The 18,712-nt window shown below is 39.3% G+C and overlaps 1 protein-coding gene across 2 annotated transcripts in view; it reads left to right on the top strand.

The window, feature by feature from the left end:
- The window catches only part of cntnap2a (contactin associated protein 2a), a 398,709-nt gene that overhangs the window by 219,870 nt on the left and 160,127 nt on the right, over positions 1–18,712 (top strand). For both annotated transcript variants that reach the window (XM_085362984.1, XM_085362983.1), the window contains exon 10: positions 16,587–16,736. In XM_085362984.1, coding sequence (XP_085219110.1) covers positions 16,587–16,736 — 150 coding nt within the window. The remainder of the gene's footprint in view (positions 1–16,586; positions 16,737–18,712) is intronic.

Here is an 18,712-nt window from a genome sequence, read left to right as displayed (position 1 = left end):
AAACATATTCTTTAAAGCTCCATTAAGCAGTTTGTTTCGTCAAATGAAATGAAATGCTGTAAAGATAGTGTTATTGAAAGCTAGAATTAGAGGAAGGTCTGTAATAAGCCAGTTAGACTGAGACTTTTTCTTCCCCCCCCCTCAGGAGCCATTGGATCAGACCGCAGCAAGAATGCAAACCAATGTTAGACATCTACATAACGATAAATATTATGATTCTCAATAGAAGGCCCATGCCAGTCTGTTTTTACTCTAAATGTGTCATTAATGACAGACAGTTGTTCCACATGTTCATATATATAATACTTTATCTAGGAGAACACGTTTGGGCTCACTGAGGTTGTGATTGAGGCCACTTTTCTTTTTTTGCCTAATGTACTTTTAGGTGCAACCTGGTAATTAAACGCATTTTTCTGAAAACTAAACGGGCAGGTGGAACACAAGAAATAGGGAGAGCAGATGATGCAAAGAAGGCTTGAATAAAATCATCATATATCTTCATAACCTCTTTCTTGCCACTGTGGGTCTGAGGTCATTAAAGTCTCCACCCCCACACGCCAAATCCACCAGACCATAGATCTTCCCCACTATGAACACACACATCGACTAAACACACACATCCACTAACAGAAGTATGCTTATTCAAGATGTGTGTGTGTGTGTGTGTAGCTGTTTTGTGTGTGTGATAGCAACAACTTGCAGTAAAAGTGTTTGTGACCACTGAAAAGATGCTCTTCTGTTCTCTGACAAAACGTCTGTCATTTCATCCATTTATCGCTCAGTCAGGCAGATAAAGAGTAAAACAAAAGGGCACACGAAGCTTTTGGGAGAACACTCCAGGTGAGACTGTGGGAATCCTTTGAATAATGTTTTTGTGAGCGTGTTTATATCTAGTCGATTCTCTAATTTTCCCATGACTTTCCCACACACTCATTAACTCTGTTGTTGTTTCTTTTACTCTCATCACTCATTTATTGGAACAAAATAACAGTTTTGTTAGAGTGTAGCTGCAAATTGTTGTGTTAATGACCATGCAGCAGGACCAAAGCATGTTTGGTATATCCAAACTAAAATTAAAGTTCTATTTTCTCATTTACCAACCATGAAAATTTCCAATAAACCAAAGCCAATGAAAGAGGATCTCTTTGTACCTGTAGCTGGTAGGTGGCAGGTATTTGAGTATATGTGTTGAAGACGCTTTCCTCTGATCACCTCTTGATTAAATATTGAATTATTAGGCACCAGCATTGTTTCCATGGAAACAATACTCACTGTCTCCACTGCTTTTGCACGGACCAAGAAATCTAATTTCCTATGAGATTCCTGTGATACATAGTGAGGAAATATATTTTATACTCCTGTTTAGCTGTCAAAGAAGAAAAAACATTAAAATAGTGGTAATTAATCTTATTGAAATAAACATCCCACTACATCGTGAAGAAAATATGACTCTATTTATAGACTATAGCACTCTGCATTGTAGACCTCCATATTTTACTTTAGACTGAGACAAGTAACAAGAGGCATGAATGCATGTGGGAAGGCCAAAAAATGTTATTTATAATAAGAATTATCAGTAGATTTGTACATTTCCAAAATAGTTAATAGCCTACAAATCATCAGTAATGTTATCATATATGTTTTAAAAGCTACTTTCAGCTGCTCACTTATATACAAGCGGTTGCCACATCTCCGTATGTTTGATTTGTGACTTGCACCAGGGATCTTTGTTAGACAATTGTGTACACCACTATACATTTGCCTAACAAATGTAGCTCAGGACGTAGATCACCTATTAATCACAAGGTTAATGGTTCCATCCCTGGCTCCTCCAACCTGCATGACAAAGTGGCTTTAACTAAGATACCTTGCACTACATTTACCCCGATCCATTGAAGTCTTGGCATGTAAACATTAGGTTAAAAAGTGCTTAAGCATTGAAAAAGAAAGAAAAAGCATTTCTATAAATGTGCGTGTGTGAATTGAATAATCAAGGCTTGTATTGAGTGAGTTCTTAAAGTAATTAGAAGTGCTATATAAGTACCAGTCCATTTATCCCTACACTTTGGAGGTACATTTTGTGGCTGAAAACCTACCAGTTAGTGAAAATGAAAAATTCTGAATGATTATTTATGCCAGTGCCGCTCCACCTGCCTTTTAAACACTACTTAAAACATGTATTATTAGTGCCAGAATAAACTTTTATGACAGCCTATGTATAAGTACTGTTTTATTAACTTTAATTAAAGTAATTTACTAACTAATTAATTTGAAAATTTCTAGCAATAGTTATTAACATCACCCAATGTAATATCAGAGTCCAGCATTTTAACCTTTTTTTTCTGTTAGATATTTTTGCACATGCTTTATGCAGTGTTTTATTTCTCAGGTTTATAAATGGTTAATGTTATGCAAACAACTTTTTCATCTGCTTTCCTTTCCCCTACTCATTTTTTTTTTCATTTATTGACTCTTCTCCTCATTATTTTTGTAAATCAGCGTATTTGCTCGCATTATTTATACAACTAGGGAACTATATCTTCCCACAGAATCATTCTCTGTCAGAGGTAAGCCTCGCTGCAAAATTGGACAAAGCCAGAGGCAGCAGAAACTATTTGATTCAGCGTCCTCCAAAGTTTAAATATTTTGCCATTTTAAAATTCTGCATGTGCGTATGTATTTGCATTCATACTTCATACCCATCAACTCGGCAAGAAGTCATAAAATCATTTCTTTTGAGATGCAGAATTGCCATCAGTCACACATGAGGTTACTTGCACAGTCCGAACAGGAAGCATAGAGCATTACAATAATGGAAAGGCCTGAGGCACACATTTGAGGGGAAAAAAACACAGTACAGCCACCCACCGATTATAATGTTATATTGTTTCATTCCCCCAGAATGTGTGTGTGTGTGTCCATGTCCAAATGCATTTGTATTTGTATGTATATATGTGTGCATAGCCAAAGCTTAATATATCATAGTCTGGAGCTTTGTGTGGTTGGTATATTGCCATCTGGGAGGACGTGCAAAGCTCTTTGAATTACCTTGGAGGGCTGAATATTTAGGAGTGGAGGAGATGGGTGGTAGTGGGGAGGAGGGGGGTTAAAATTCATGAGTGCCAGAGGGTCCCATAAATTCATAGCAGACAAAATTCATTTATAGTGTACATACAGGATCAATATGTAATAGAAACAGGGTAAAAAAAAAAGAAAAAAAAAAGAAGAGGAGAGGAGAGACCTTTGACCCTTAACAAACCCTTTATTGGTTCAATTTTTCATTTACAACAAGAAAATATTAAATTGAAGCTTAACATGGATCTACAACACGCACACAAATAAATAAATAAACAAAAATATATACATGCATGCATAAATGGTATATTGCATGATTTATTTTGCATGGAATATGACATTAAGAATCCTTTTTTCACAGTTTTATTGCACAGGACAGCACTGACTCCCCAACCATAAACATATGTTTTAATGTCTGACACTATTTTACGATACACAAATTTTATTTTAAGACCTGAAGCCACCAACTGGGCGATATTGGAAAAAAAATCTCATTACATTTTTTTTTTTAATATCAGTCGATACCATCATTAATCAGGATAAGAATCAAATAAGTTTTTCTGACAAGCTTTAAGGTTCCATTTTACTATCAATTGAAGTTATGAGGTTACCTAAACATTTCATCTGCGCCCCATTCTACTGTAGGAATGTTTGTTGTACTTTTCTGTTTCACTCTGCAAGCAAAGGCCTGTCACATTTTGACCAGTTGACCACCATAGTGCCAGTTTCATCATCAGCATATGCAGACAAGCTCACTGTGCTTATTACTACACTCGCAAAGGTCAACCCTGCAAGACCATGCCTGAGTTGAATAAGAAGAGATCATTTGTAGGAACTGAATACGATTTATTGAGATAGAGAACTTAATGTATTTGGCAATTAGACTCCGATTACTCATCACGTGTGACCGTAGGGAACATGCTTTTTTTTGCAGTACTAGAATAAAGTGTAATTGCACATCCACTACAGCATCAACATCAACTGGTTAAAGTGGGTCAAAAAATGTTTATAGTTTGAATAAAGATTTTTTTTTTTTTTAATTTCAGGAAATTGATGCACGTTAAATGTAGCAGTAGTAGTAGTTTAGAGAGGGGGCGTAACAGAAAATAATTGAGAAGCACTGACTTATACCAAGAGTACAAGCTTTACTAAAACCAAAGGACTTTAATTTTTAAAAAAAGATAAAGATTAACTCCATGAAATGACTTTTCCTGGTAAATAGAAAGAAAAAAAATGTTTGCAGGAAATCCATCAACCGACCACAGCTGAGCTGCTGAACTGCTGCCGACATTTCATCAAAAGAGATGGTGGTCTCCAGTGAAGCAGGCTGCTTCACCCACTCGAGACGAAGGCCCAATATCTTAGCCAAACAGTCCACATCACAGTTGTCAGCACTAAAGCTTGAGTGCAACTCTGCAGCAAGCTTTCTCAACCCTCAAGAGTCAGATGTTAGAGACCCATCTGAGAGCTTGAGGTGCAGCATTTGATTGAACTTTTTTCTCCAACTTAAAAAAATATGGGTTGGAGCTTTATTTTATAGTAGGGATGCGAGTTCTAATTAAAGACCCTTTCGCTTTTTCTTGGAGAAACCGACCTAAAGCCTTCCTCCCATTATCCATCCCAAGCACTGTTATCATTGTCTGTCCCATTAATAATTGTGTCTTCTTTAACCCTAATGTCCCTTTCTACATCCGCAAGGCAATTCTTTTCAATAGCTGTTATGACTGTAGTGTATTCTTTGCAAAAGAAAAGTCTCATTTACAAGACCTGTTTCAGACAGTATAATAAAATGACAACATTAAAAAGAAACAATAAAATTATGCTCTATTTAACCTATTATTGTATTTTTGATCAATTACAAAGATAAATTGCATCACGCCTAACTGCCCTCACACTGCCCTCAGAGACTTTTAGGTATGTATAATGTAGGATAGAGTTTCCGCCACACATCTGTGAAATTAATTTCATCAGTGGTGGTCAGAAGGGAGGCTGAAGGTGGGTGATCTTCCTCTATATTCCTATCAGCTGTAGAATAGGTGGTAAAATTCCAGTCCCGTACGTACCACTACAACTGAGCTACTGTAATACTCCTTTCATTTGTCACTTAGGTTGTGAAATTACACTACACAGTCAGTACCAGAGCTCTGAGCATTTATGAATGAACATTTATGAATAAAAATAATATATCCCTGATTGGTGCTTCCACTACTTGGAACCTACTCTGCTCCACTTCACACATTGAAATGTTTGTTAAATGAAGGTGCTGAGAAAATAAAACTGCTACTTGCACTCTAGGATTACTGGCTTGACTAAGAAAACACTGCCCCCTTGAACTCATTCCCCATTCAGCTTCATTATCCACAGAGCTGTGTGCTTCCTGTAAAAGGACCACATCAATGTTTTTATTTCTACTAGGCTCAGTTGGCAGTTCTGGCCTTTCTCTATCCCTACTTTCATTGATGTTCAATGTTCCCACTATTAAAACCACCTTACAAAGCAGAAAGAATAGGGGAGAAAGAGGACACTGATTCCCTTCCTAAGGAAGACCTCCTCCTGTGCGCCAGCCATTTCATTATCTTACCTTAGATTAGTTTCCCCTCATTTTTCCTTGCTTCTTTCATTTGTCTTTCTGAGATGGTCCACTGTTTCTTCATTGTGAAGCTTAACAGTTGTTGGGGTAGCAGTTGTGACCTTCACCTTTTTGTGCTGCATATTTTGTGGGTTTTTGTTAACTGGGGGGTGGCCACTAACCGGAAGGTTGGTGGTTCAATCCCAGTCTGCTCCAGTGTGCATGCCAAATATGCGTATGCAGTCTGCATGTCCATATTTGTATGCAGACTTGGGCAAGATACTAACCCCATGTTTCCCTCCGATACATCCATCGGAGTATGAATGCTTGTAGAAACAGCTTAGAAACTTAGAAACAGCTTAGAAAAAAGTGCTTGTGTGAATGAGTGAATGTACAAGTTCTGTAAAGTGCTTTGAGTGCTTAGATTGAGTAGAAAAGGGTCATTCAGGTACGTGAACACCTGTTAGCAAATTTTCAAAGCGGATCAGCCTGTTTTCATTATGGATGAAGCAGGAAACCCAGACATAGTGATGTATGTTTAAGACATCAATAAAGGCAAAATACCAACAACAAATCATCGAAGGTCACCCCTCTCTAAACAAAAAGAAAAATCAACAGCCTTGTTCATCTGAGAGCCGTAAGTGATGTCTTCACGGCCAGCCTGTTTTCCTACAGCCAAAAGAACCTGCTCTACAGTAAACTGTGGGGCACTCATCACTCCAACCCCGTGTCTAATTGACAGGGAAGGAGAACCCACACTAGGGAGGTATGCCGTGGCTCAAAAGAAAACAAATGATTAACTAAGTTTTGTTCACCCAACACAAATCAATGAAATAAACTTCTCTTACCTTTTCATCAAGGACAAGATGTAAAGAAAGAAAAAAAAACACACAGTCAAGAACTCAGCAGCTCCTCACAATCATCCGCCACCTTCACACACTCGCTCACTCACGCTCCCAGCATGCAGCGCAGTAGGGAGAGGAGGTAGGTGACTTGCCCTAGTCTCCAAATGATTTATTGCACACAACATTCCATTCAATTCAGTTTTATTTATAAAGAGCCAAATCACAACAACAGTTGCATCAAGGTGTTTTATATTGTCAGGTGAAGACCCTACCATAATTCAAGAAAAACAGAGAAAACTCCAACAGTCATATGACCTATGAGCAAGCACCTTTGCGCCAGCAGAAAGGAAGTACGCTCTCTCTTTTTAGTCCCTGTTAGTATGGTCAGTTGCTGCAGGATTGTGTATCAAGTGTAGGCTTTCCATGGAGTTTTAAGTCCATCCTGACAACAACGAATTGCAGCAGTCCAGCCTAGAAGTAATAAATGCATAAACTAGTTTTTCAGCATCACTCTAAGACAGGATGTTTCAAATTTTGGAGATATTACACAAATGGACGAAAGCAGTCCTACATATCTGTTCAATGTGCATACTAAAGGACTTAGCCTGATCAAAAATGACCCCAAGATTCCTCACAGTGTTACTGGAGGCCAGGGTAAGCATCTGGATAAATACTGCATTTCTAAGATTTTTAGGGCCGAATGCAATAACTTCACTTTCATCTGAATTTTGAAGCAGGAAATCTGAGGTCATCCAGTTCTTTATGTCTTTAAGACATCCCTGCAGTTTTATTAATTGGTGTGTGTTTTCTGGCTTCATGGATAGATAAAGCTGGGTGTCATCTGCAGAGCAGTGAAAGTGTATGCTATGCTTTCTAATGATACTGTCTAAGGAAGGCATGTATAATATAAACACAATTGGTCCTAGCATGGAACCCTGTGGAACTCCATAATTAACCTTAGTGTGTCAAGAGGACTCTCCGTTTACATGAATAAATTGGAGTCTATTACATAGATATGAATCAAATTTCAAATGAACTTTTGATTTGAGGCTTTCTTTGTCGTAGGCGCTACAGTATCTAGAGTTGTAAGCAGTGAAGAAGTAAAAATATTAACAAGATAATCAACCTCTGTGGGAATAGTGTTCAGGTAGCTGTGCTGCACTGTGTTTGCACAGAGCATGAAGAAGATAACAGTGGATGGATTATATCCTTAAACTTGGTTACAGAAAGACATCTGCTGTCATGAAATCTATTCCCCACTTCTGTGTAATCCATTATTGTAACCAGACAAAAGAGGGTAAAACTAGGAAATACTGGTAAACATTCCCTTTCTATGCCATATATCAGGGGAAGATCTAGAGTGTGATTAAAGTGATGGGTGGGTTCTTTTACATTCTGAAAGAAGCCAGTTGAGTCTAATAATAGATTTAAAATGTGTTGAGGCTGTCATTTTTGCTATCTACATGGATGTTTAAATCACCCACAATAATTATTTTATCTGAGGTCAGCACTGATTTTGATAAAAAGTCTGAGCATCCAAACAGAAACTCTGAGTATGGCTCAGGTAAATGATAGCAACAAATGAAACTGCTTTTTGAGTTTTCCAGCTAGGGTGGACAAGGCTAAGCATCGCGTTTTAAAATGAATTAAAACTCAGTCTGGTTGTTGAGCTGGAGTGGGAGATTGCTGCCACACCACCCCACCACGCCCAATGCTTCGGGGATGCTGACAATTGGTATAACTCTGGGGTGTTGGTTAATTTAAATTATTCATGTACTGACAGGGACTTAGGAGTGACAGACCTAATGTTTAATAATGCAAATTTTACTGTTTTACTCTTTAAAGTTGTGGATACAACATTGGTCTTTCTTTGAGTTTTTTTGTATTTAAATGATTTTCTGCTGATTTTTCTGTCACAAACTAAACATTTGACACAAAGAGCAGGAAAGTGCGGGAGGGACAGGTGAAGAGGCCATGCTGCTAGTGAGTTGGCTACAAGCTGTGCTAAGCTAAGCTAGCAAATACCTAAAGAGAGGGCATGCTGTGAATATAATTAGCGAGTGAATCAACACAGATTGTGCTTTGGACAAATTACACTCTCTGAGCTTACACTATGAAATCAGACATTATCTATAAGTGTTTAATTAAATTGGCTACTCAGATAAGCTACACAAAAACACCACTGTGTGTTGTACTGTAAGAGGAAGTGATACTCTACTGCAGAGAGAGCCAACACCAAGTCTTCCTTAGATGATTAAGATTGAGGAAAAATAAACAGGCAACCATAAAATTATGTTGTCCTTATTGTTTGTTTCATTCATTTGTTTTGTTTTGTTTGTTGTCTACAGTTATAACTATTATTACTCTTGTTATGTGTATAATCAGTCTCTACATGAGCTAATCGCTATCTTTAAGAATTGCTCACCATTTTCCTGAGTCAGGTTAGGATCCTCTAAAACATATCGCAGCTTCCTATTTGTAGTTTTACAGCTCATATAATGCAACTTAGACATTTAAGAGGCCAGTGTCCTTTTAATTTATTTACCCACTTATAAGAGCACATACAAAAAGAAACAGTAGGCATTTGCATATAGTTTTACACACGACACATTAATTGTGTCTATTTATTAGCTAGAAAGTGCGTCACTGCTGTCTAGTTATTTTTCTCATTCAGTTTAAAAGCTACGTTTAAAAAGAATTTATTCAATTTGGCCCTTGTGAAAAGAAAGAGCAGTACAAGACATTATCATGAACTCCTGGCATGGACATGACTTCTGAATTATTATTTTCTGATTCTTTTTTTTTTTTTATCATATTTGTATTTTGACAGGAATACAATATGTGCACAATTACCAAACACAAACACAAATACAGTATGCACACTTTTAAAGCTTGGAGGCTATTGCTGTTAGTTTGCCAAAACTGGTTTTTGAAACTTTGTGATAACTATTATCCCAGCTGTGTGGCGTTGTTTGTCTATCCACTTGTCTGTGCACTGGCTTGGCACTTTCTCCTTTACAAGATTTCTTTTTGTGCTTCACTGTTGGAGCGCATGTCTCTCTCTCTGTCTGGCACAACTGCAGTCAGAGTAACTGTGTGAATAATGGAAGACTTCTCATGATCAGGCAGTTCTCTAAAAGACTCAAACTGTGCAGTGTTGGAGAGCTGTTAGTATTATCATTCATACTGTTTTTCATTCAGCTAATCTTTAACAACCATTAGCTCCAAGGTCAGGCCACAGCAGTTAAAGGACTTAACTGGTTCACTTTGACCTCAATATGTAGCATGGCATCTGTATAAGTTATCTCATGTTACCATGGTTAAAGATGTAGTGTGCATTGTTTGTCAGTAAGAAGGGACAATGTCAGTCTGTTCTTAAAGTACGCAAGGTACAGTGACTCTTGTCCACAGCTGTCATCTTTAGCAGCCAACAATAACTTCTGCACAGGGTTATTAATTGGAGATTATGTATAGGAATTTCAGGAGCGGGATCACGCCTCCAAACACACTCCTTCCGGTTGTCATCTACTGTATATAGGTTCCCCCAGTTCTGCAAGCTGTTCATTCTCGTTTACGTGCCCCACCCTTCCTCCCTGCTTGTTTTCAATTCTTTAACTTCTTCTATTTATTGCATCGTAAACACCCTGACCAATTTCCTCTCATCTGATGGTGACATTTTGGGTCTTCTTGCAGAACTTGGCACAGCATTGATTCATTGGACTAACTTGTATTTTGTGCAGTTGTTTGTCTTTTTCTTAGATTTTTGCTGAGGTCAATCTATTGAGTGTTGTCAAACAAAAAAATGTATTATGTTAACGAAGAGAAACAGTTTTAGTCAATTATGATCAGTAGAAGATAACAGGACTTGGCTTTGAAAAGTTAAAAGACAGTTCAGAATCTTCAGCACCGTTTATTAAAAGATTTAAGTCAGTGTATTTACATATTCGTGTCTGCACTTGTATGAATACATTTGAATCTGTGTGGAGAAAATGCAAAAGTAGTTCATAGCTTTGGCATTAAATATGTTTGGTATATAATTAAAAAAACATAAAAACCAAACACATAGTCAGTATATAGTTTTACTACAGTGTTAGTTCATCCACACATATATAGACTATGGGGTCACACCATTTAATCTTCTATCCCATTGCAGCAGGTGTATCAAACACCTAGCCATGCAGTCTTCCGGTACAAACATTAGTAAAAGAATGAGTCCTTCTAAAGAGTTCACTGGATTTGAGTGTGATACTGTAATTAGATCCCATGGTTGCAACAACTGGCAACTGTAAGTAATATTACTGCAAATAGGAATTTAGGAACAACAGCAATAGACCAGTGGGATCCCGCTATAGTCAGAGGGTATGTTCCAACTATAGGGGGATCACACTCCTCAGCCTCTGTGGGAAAGCATAAATATATATTTTAAAACACTTAAAATGAATATAGAATTTCACAAACAAATGAGGGAAATGTCAGAAACCACTAAAGAAGTGCAGTAGAGAACTGGAAAGTTCAGGCTAGTCAGTTATAAGGGTCACATGATGTATTGCATACTTGTAGCCTTGCAGATTCTTGAAAAGATGTTACCTAAAAAAACTAATGGGCCGGTCTTTCTTGAAGAGGCCTTACAAACACAGAAAGCAAGCTTCAAGATATAAACACACAATGGAAACACTTTGCTAAGGTGGTTATTTTTCTGGAAGTGTAGATAAAATTTTCAGGTGTTTCTATATTTAGATTATTATTGTGTGGAAGTAGAGGTGCAGCTATATATGTCTTCTGGTGTCTTATCAAAATACCTGCATTTGTCATCCATATTTTATCCTTTGTTACTGGTGAGCTGCAGTTCAGTCTTCTCTCCAGGTCTTCACTCAGAGCTGTCATCTCCTTCTCCTTCTGCTCCTGCACCGCGTCGTCACTGGTTGTCACTTTTTGAATTGAGGACTGCCAGTTCTGCAGCTTATACTAGAAACATGAAAGCTAATATTTTATCTACAGTTCTTTCAAGATTTTCTAAAATTACCAAGTCTGTGATTTTCATACCTGAAATCAGTCTCTTAGCCTCCTCCACCATTTTCTTCTGTTCAGTCTCAGGCGCTTGAAGCTTTGCTGTAATTGCTGTCACTTTGTTTTCTGTGGCTGTCAGTCTGGTGCTCATCTTGAAACATCATAGAGGATGAGATTTTCAGTGAAAAGCATGAGCAGTAAGCTGCACCAGGCTTTGTTTATTGGTGGAAATTTCTGAAAATTTTTTGAATTGAGAGCAATTTGCAGAAAGTAAGTTGTTTTCTTACAGTAATGACTTTTGTTAGGTTTAATGGATCAGTATTTAAATTACTGCTATTCAAATTTAGATAATGATGGAGTTCCAATTGCTTACATTGCATGCATTAAATTAACACAGGCTAATTTATAGCAGAAACAGACAAGTAAGAGCAACAATTAGCCATTTAATAGAGAATATATGTGCAACAGTTTTGTTATGTTTAGGAAAATTGCCCTACCAACATGTGTCTCGGTGCTCTCAGCTCATCCGAGGACTCGTTCCTAGTCTTGCACTTCATCTGTGGTCAGCTCAGATCTTCTTCATGAGTACACATCACAGACAGATAGAACTGCATTCTTTCATGACTTATTTACCTCTTTTTTGGGGGGGGGGGGGGATTACCCCAAACTAATATTGCAGAACATTAATTAAACAGTTTTCACATTGTTTATTGTATTTATACAGATGGTATCTTGTCTATACAGATGGTCAGTGGTTACAAAGTACACACACCTTTAGGATGTGCATTGAATTAATTCAATTGTTGACATGAATAATGAATGTTAGATTTCCTCAGATGGAAATGAAAACTAAAATGTTGGATTTATTTTGCATGACCTTAAAAGCTGGTTCCCAACAGATACTTACAAGGTGAAGCTGCTAGAGATATGATGATAATGATGTCAAAACCTCAATCCAATCAAGTTCACTGTTTCACAGCATGAAATCATCACTTTTGTGTAGTGATTTTATTTACTGTTTGGATGATATTTTTGCCACAGTTGCATTTGTTTACTAAGGATTCAATATAACATGAATTAACCCCAAGTTCAAACCAAGCAAAGTAGCTGATCAGCTTGTCACTTTGTTATCAGACCCTGCATTTGAATAACAACAAAGAAAACCACAACTTTATCAGGTTTAATCTGACTAATTCTCCTCCTCCTTCATCTTTTTCACTCTTTTTTTTTATATCTGTGACAGACAGCTGGTATGTGCATGATTTTTGCCAGTGTACAGTGGCTTGCAAAAGTATTCAGCCCCCTTGAACTTTCCCACATTCTGTCACATTACAGCCACAAACATGAATCAATTTTATTGGAATTCCACGTGAAAGACCAACACAAAGTGGTGTACACATGAGAAGTGGAACAAAAATCATACATGATTACAAACATTTTTTACAAATAAATAACTGCAAAGTGGGGTGTGCGTAATTATTCAGCCCCCTTATTCAGCCCAGAAGGGCCGATGGCGCGATATGGCAGCCTCGCTTCTGTCAGTCTGCCCCAGGGCAGCTGTGGCTACAACTGTAGCTTGTCTCCACCAGTGTGTGAATGTGAGAGTGAATGGGTGGATGATTGGGTGTGTAAAGCGCTTTGGGGTCCCTAGGGGACCACCTAAACTCACAGGCCGAACAAGGAGAGCGCTGATCAGAAATGCAGCCAAGAGGCCCATGGTGACTCTGGACGAGCTGCAGAGATCTACAGTTCAGGTGGGGGGATCTGTCCACAGGACAACTATTAGTCGTGCACTGCACAAAGTTGGCCTTTATGGAAGAGTGGCAAGAAGAAAGCCATTGTTAACAGAAAACCATAAGAAGTCCCGTTTGCAGTTTTCCACAAGCCATGTGGGGGACACAGCAAACCTGTGGAAGAAGGTGCTCTGGTCAGATGAGACCAAAATGGAACTTTTTGGCCAAAATGCAAAACGCTATGTGTGGCGGAAAACTAACACTGCACATCACTGTGAACACACCATCCCCACTGTCAAATATGGTGGTGGCAGCATCATGCTCTGGGGGTGCTTCTCTTCAGCAGGGACAGGGAAGCTGGTCAGAGTTGATGGGAAGATGGATGGAGCCAAATACGGAGCAATCTTGGAAGAAAACCTCTTGGAGTCTGCAAAAGACTTGAGACTGGGGCGGAGGTTCACCTATAAGCAGGACAACGACCCTAAACATAAAGCCAGGGCAACAATGGAAAGATTTAAAACAAAACATATCCATGTGTTAGAATGGCCCAGTCAAAGTCCAGATCTAAATCCAATCGAGAATCTGTGGCAAGATCTGAAAACTGCTGTTCACAAATGCTGTCCATCTAATCTGACTGAGATGGAGCTGTTTTACAAAGAAGAATGGGCAAGGATTTCAGTCTCTACATGTGCAAAGCTGGTAGAGACATACCCTAAAACAGCGGTCCCCAACCCCCGGGCCTCGGACCAGTACCGGTCCGTGAGTCGTTTGGTACTGGGCCGCGAGAGTTGAGGCTCAGGTGTAAATGTATGGTTTTCAGGGTTTTTATCGGTTTTCAGCGTTATTTTTTTCATTGTTTTTATCGTTAACTCGGTTTTCCTGGGTCTCTTCACGTGTGTTATGAATAAATCTTCTTTTTTTTTCGGTACCGGTACTAGTTTTATTTTGTTGTATTTATCTGCGACACCTTAAAGGCCGGTCCTTGAAAATATTATTGGGCATAAAACAGTCCGTGGCGCAAAAAAGGTTGGGGACCGCTGCCCTAAAAGACTGGCAGCTGTAATTGCAGCAAAAGGTGGTTCTACAAAGTATTGATTCAGGGGGCTGAATAATTACGCACACCCCACTTTGCAGTTATTTATTTGTAAAAAATGTTTGGAATCATGTATGATTTTCGTTCCACTTCTCACGTGTACACCACTTTGTATTGATCTTTCACATGGAATTCCAATATAATTGATTCATGTTTGTGGCTGTAATGTGACAAAATGTGGAGAAGTTCAAGGGGGCCGAATACTTTTACAGGCCACTGTATTTGGTGCTTTTGACAGCGAAAGAAAGACAGAGAGACAGAGAGAGAGAACACAGATCGCATATTTGAGCATGAGGGTTTCAGCAGGCACTTGTCTGTTTGTGCATGAGTGTGAAGGTTCAGTTACATCGCCATCATTGATAAGCTCATCATTCAAAGCTATTGCAGGTGATGTAAAACAGATGAGGGAACACAAGGTTATACAGTATCTATTTTCCATTACATTCAAGAGGTTATAGAGAGTGGGACAGGATGGAGGAGAGAGCTTGGTAGTGATTGCATCAAACCAATATGCAGGCAGAAATGTGATTGTCACTGAAGGAGGTTATCAAGGTCGCTTTCTGCCAGAAGTAACTTTTTTGTGGTTATCACTCGGACAATGTAGACACTGTCCTCTAGATTTTGTGTTATTAGTTTTGGGATCATGGCCTCCTGACAAAAAAGCGTTGTTAACAGTATTATTTTTTATTATTTTATTTTTCTCCCTGCTAGAGCTAGTTTTTAAAAAAGGGTTTTACAATTTTAAGGGGTACCATGTCCCGTGTATGCGAGTGTGTATTTTTGCATGCCCAACCACGTTGCCCTGAGCGTGGCTGCTGTGGTCACAACTCTCAGCAAGTGACCATCTTGGCCCTTAATTTCTTTGGTCACAGCCTCGATCGCACACAGGCATACAAGCACAGGCACACACGGCCACCCTGCTGATGAAGATTAATTAGTGCAGACTCCCTGCTGATATGAAAGCTCGGGTCTTCAAGTGCATTCTGGGAAGAAGTAAACAATGTGAGAGTGCATCTTGCAGACAGCGGGGACTCACACAGAGGCCGCCACACAAAAATGCAAACACACCGACATAAGCTTGCCCACCGTCTATGCGAAAGTGTGTGTATTGACGTGCATGCAGATCCATGAGTAGGTGCGCTCTGCCAAGACTGATTTACACATGACCGTACCTTGAACTTCGCTACAGTGTCCTCAACAGGTATCAATGTATTACAATCAGTGAGGCAGTGTGCTAAGCCCAATTGAAAAAGAAAGACACTGCAGCAGATGGCTGCAAACTTAGAGAAGTAGAGAAGAAAAGAGAAGAGAGAAAGAAAAAGAGAGGAAATTTTAAATGCAGAAACAGAGGAAGGGAAATAAAGATGGAGAGATAGAGGAATCTGGGATAGCGATCGAGGTGAGGAGGAAAGGATGAATAGAGATTGGTGTCAGTAAGAGGTGATGTATAGAGGAGAGGGCAATGAAAGGAAGCTGGCTTCTCTCTCAGCTCCAGTAGTAATGTCCCTTTCCAAAACATCACTCATATTTAATGGAGCACAGCTACAAGAGAAGGGAGAAGAAAGGAGGGCACGGAACTTGCATGCACCAAACACACACATATGCAGACAGAGCAACACATTAGAGCCTCGTGCACTTTCAAAAAGTACTCAAAGTTGCAGGCACATAAAGGACGCACACACACATGCATTTGGATACTCAGCAAACAGGGTTCTGTGAGACTTAATGGAGTTGAGTCACATGGGCTTTGAGACTACAAAAGGGAGCCAGGAGAAAGAGGGAGTGAGAGAACAAAAGAGAAGGGGAGAAGAATCGAGGAGCACGGACTTGCATATGTGACTGTGCACATAAGTGAGGGGAAGCCGAAATAGAGGCAGAAAGATGATCCTCGATAGCACTGAACTCTGTTGGAATCACATTCAGCAGGCACACAGGAGTGCCATTGTTGTGGAGAAAAACATATGCTGAATATAAAAGTAGAAGGTAAACAGAGAGGGATAGCCACACATAACAGAATGAATCACCCACACACCTCTCACCCAGCCAATTGTCTTATTGACAAATCCCAGTCAGGGCCTTACATATTCTTCTATATTCTCCTATTAAAAGAAATAACTTGGACCTATGGGGGTAAAAAGTACCAGTATTGAGTTTTGTGTGGTGGGCCTTTTTTTATTGTTTTTTTATTTTTATTTTTCTCAGCAAGTTTTATTATTACATCCAGGGATTTACACAAATGCTTTTGCCTTATTGCTTTTTTCCAGGCTCGGGCCTCAATGATGGCCAGTGGCATGCAATACGTTTGGTTGCCAAGGAGAACTTTGCCATGTTGACGATAGACGGCGAGGAGGTGTCTGCTGTGCGCTCCGTCTCACCTCTCAGCATCACCACGGGAGGAACCTATCACCTCGGAGGTAAGGGTCAACCCAGCACCAACACCACATTTCTAATGAGAACTAGACCAACTTTAGTGCCAGCATCATTCATTTCCATCGCATTTCTCTACACTGTGGATGTGTGTACTCCACCACATGCTCCCTATGTTTGAGGAGGTGTGTTGCATGTTTATTTTTCATGTTTTACAGCTAGGATTTGAGTCGTCTATGCTGTTCATATAGAACTTGTGTTGGTTTTGTGGTTATTTGCAGATAGTTCTTCAATCTAAATCAATATTTCTAAATCACCCATATTTGTACATGTGTGTGTTAAGGCAAAAATGATCAAATTTCTTTTCCGGTAGGCAAAGTTTAACTGAAAGTCGCTCACTTAGCAAGAGCCCAGGCACAGCAACAACACCATATATATAGGGGACACAAACTATAACAAACAGACACTCACAGAGAGATAGAAAGAGCGATAACACAAGCAGCAGCCTCAATCTGTCAGAATTAGGAAGACGCCAGGTTAATGATGCCAGACACCTCTGTCTGTCTGTTGGAAGATGGTCCGTATCTAAGTGTACTTGTGTGCATGTGTGTGTGGGTGTGTGTGTATGTGTGGGCACCTGTATGAAATTACAGTAACTTAGAGAGATAGTGCAGCTCTGATAGCTCCATCATGCCTCCCCCACCCCCACCGCTCTCTATCTGAGCACAATCTCCTCCATCGAGCAAAATCATTTCCCCAGGCCAGTCAGTAAGGATCAGAGCAGCCGACAAAAACACAGCCCTAGTACTTTTATTCTGTTGTCTATTTTAATTTACTCTTAGCTGGTTTGAGTAAATCCCCAAGTCCATGATGACTCTGTACTTTTTTTATATATGAAATCAAAGTCTGTGAGACCTTGATGGGCTAATGGATTTTTAGTCTAGAGTCTGTTACATCTTTGAAGGATTCTGAAGGTCTTTTGTCAATCTAGGCTGTTGCAGAATCATTGAATTTAATTCTTCATTTTTCATTATTGATATCCCAACTTTCTGTCTCTCTTTTTAGTCTTTGTCTGTCTTTTATATCTCCTCTCTCCTTTTCCTTCTCACCCTCTAGTCTCCACTTGATGCAATTGGTGATTTATTGATTTCAGTAAACTGAGTTGTGAATCAATAGTGGCTGAGAGGAGAGGAGAGGATCTCCGCAATGTCTTTACTCCATGAAGAGGGCAGAGGAGACAGTTAGACGAAGGAAGTCCAAAAAAGGAAGAGAAGAAATAGTACAAAAGATTGACAGGCAGGAATTGCAAAATACAGAAAGAAGGTTTTATAAGGTGAATGAAAAAGGTTAGCACATTAAAGAGTAAGGCAAGGCCAATTAATCTATGACGAATACTTCAAGAAAGTTTTCTGATGTTTTTATTTAACCTATGGTACTTGAGTTGAGGCACATTTGGCAGTTCTTGCACTCTTGAATTTTATTGGGTAGGACACAAGAACCTTTGCACACAGATTTGGAGATTTTCTGCCATTCTTGTCTGCAGATCCTCCTAAGCTCTGTCAGTTTTGATGCAGATGGTCAGAGTTCATTTTTAGGTCTCTCCAGAGATATTTCACTGAGTTCACAGCACGGTTGTCGTTGGGCCACTCAAAGACATTCACAGAGTTGCCACTCCAGTTTGTTTTTTGAGAGGGGGCTATATGCTTATGGTCATGTCCAGTTGAAAGGTGAAACTTTGATTCAGTCCTGAGTGCTTTGGAAAAAGCTTTCTTGAAGAATATGTCTGTATTTTAGCTGTTAACCATTCCCTGAAGCCCAACTAGTCCATACAGAAAACATCAACTCTACATGAATGTGGCACAAGCGTGCCTTACCACTGGGATGGTATCGGGCATGATGATTAGTAGTGATGGATGGGTCCCTTAGGTGTGACATTTAGAAAAGAACTATCTGGTTCTTGTTAGCAGTATGTACTTAGGCCCTTTTCTGGCAGTTGCTTAGTTTGGCCAGACAGCCAGCTCCA

The sequence above is a fragment of the Diplotaxodon limnothrissa genome, linkage group LG9, assembly GCF_057381915.1.
Source record: "Diplotaxodon limnothrissa isolate DT_005_m linkage group LG9, D_limnothrissa_male_GT1.1, whole genome shotgun sequence".
In the NCBI taxonomy this organism is placed as follows: domain Eukaryota; kingdom Metazoa; phylum Chordata; class Actinopteri; order Cichliformes; family Cichlidae; genus Diplotaxodon; species Diplotaxodon limnothrissa.
This window is presented reverse-complemented; position numbering and strand designations above follow the sequence as displayed.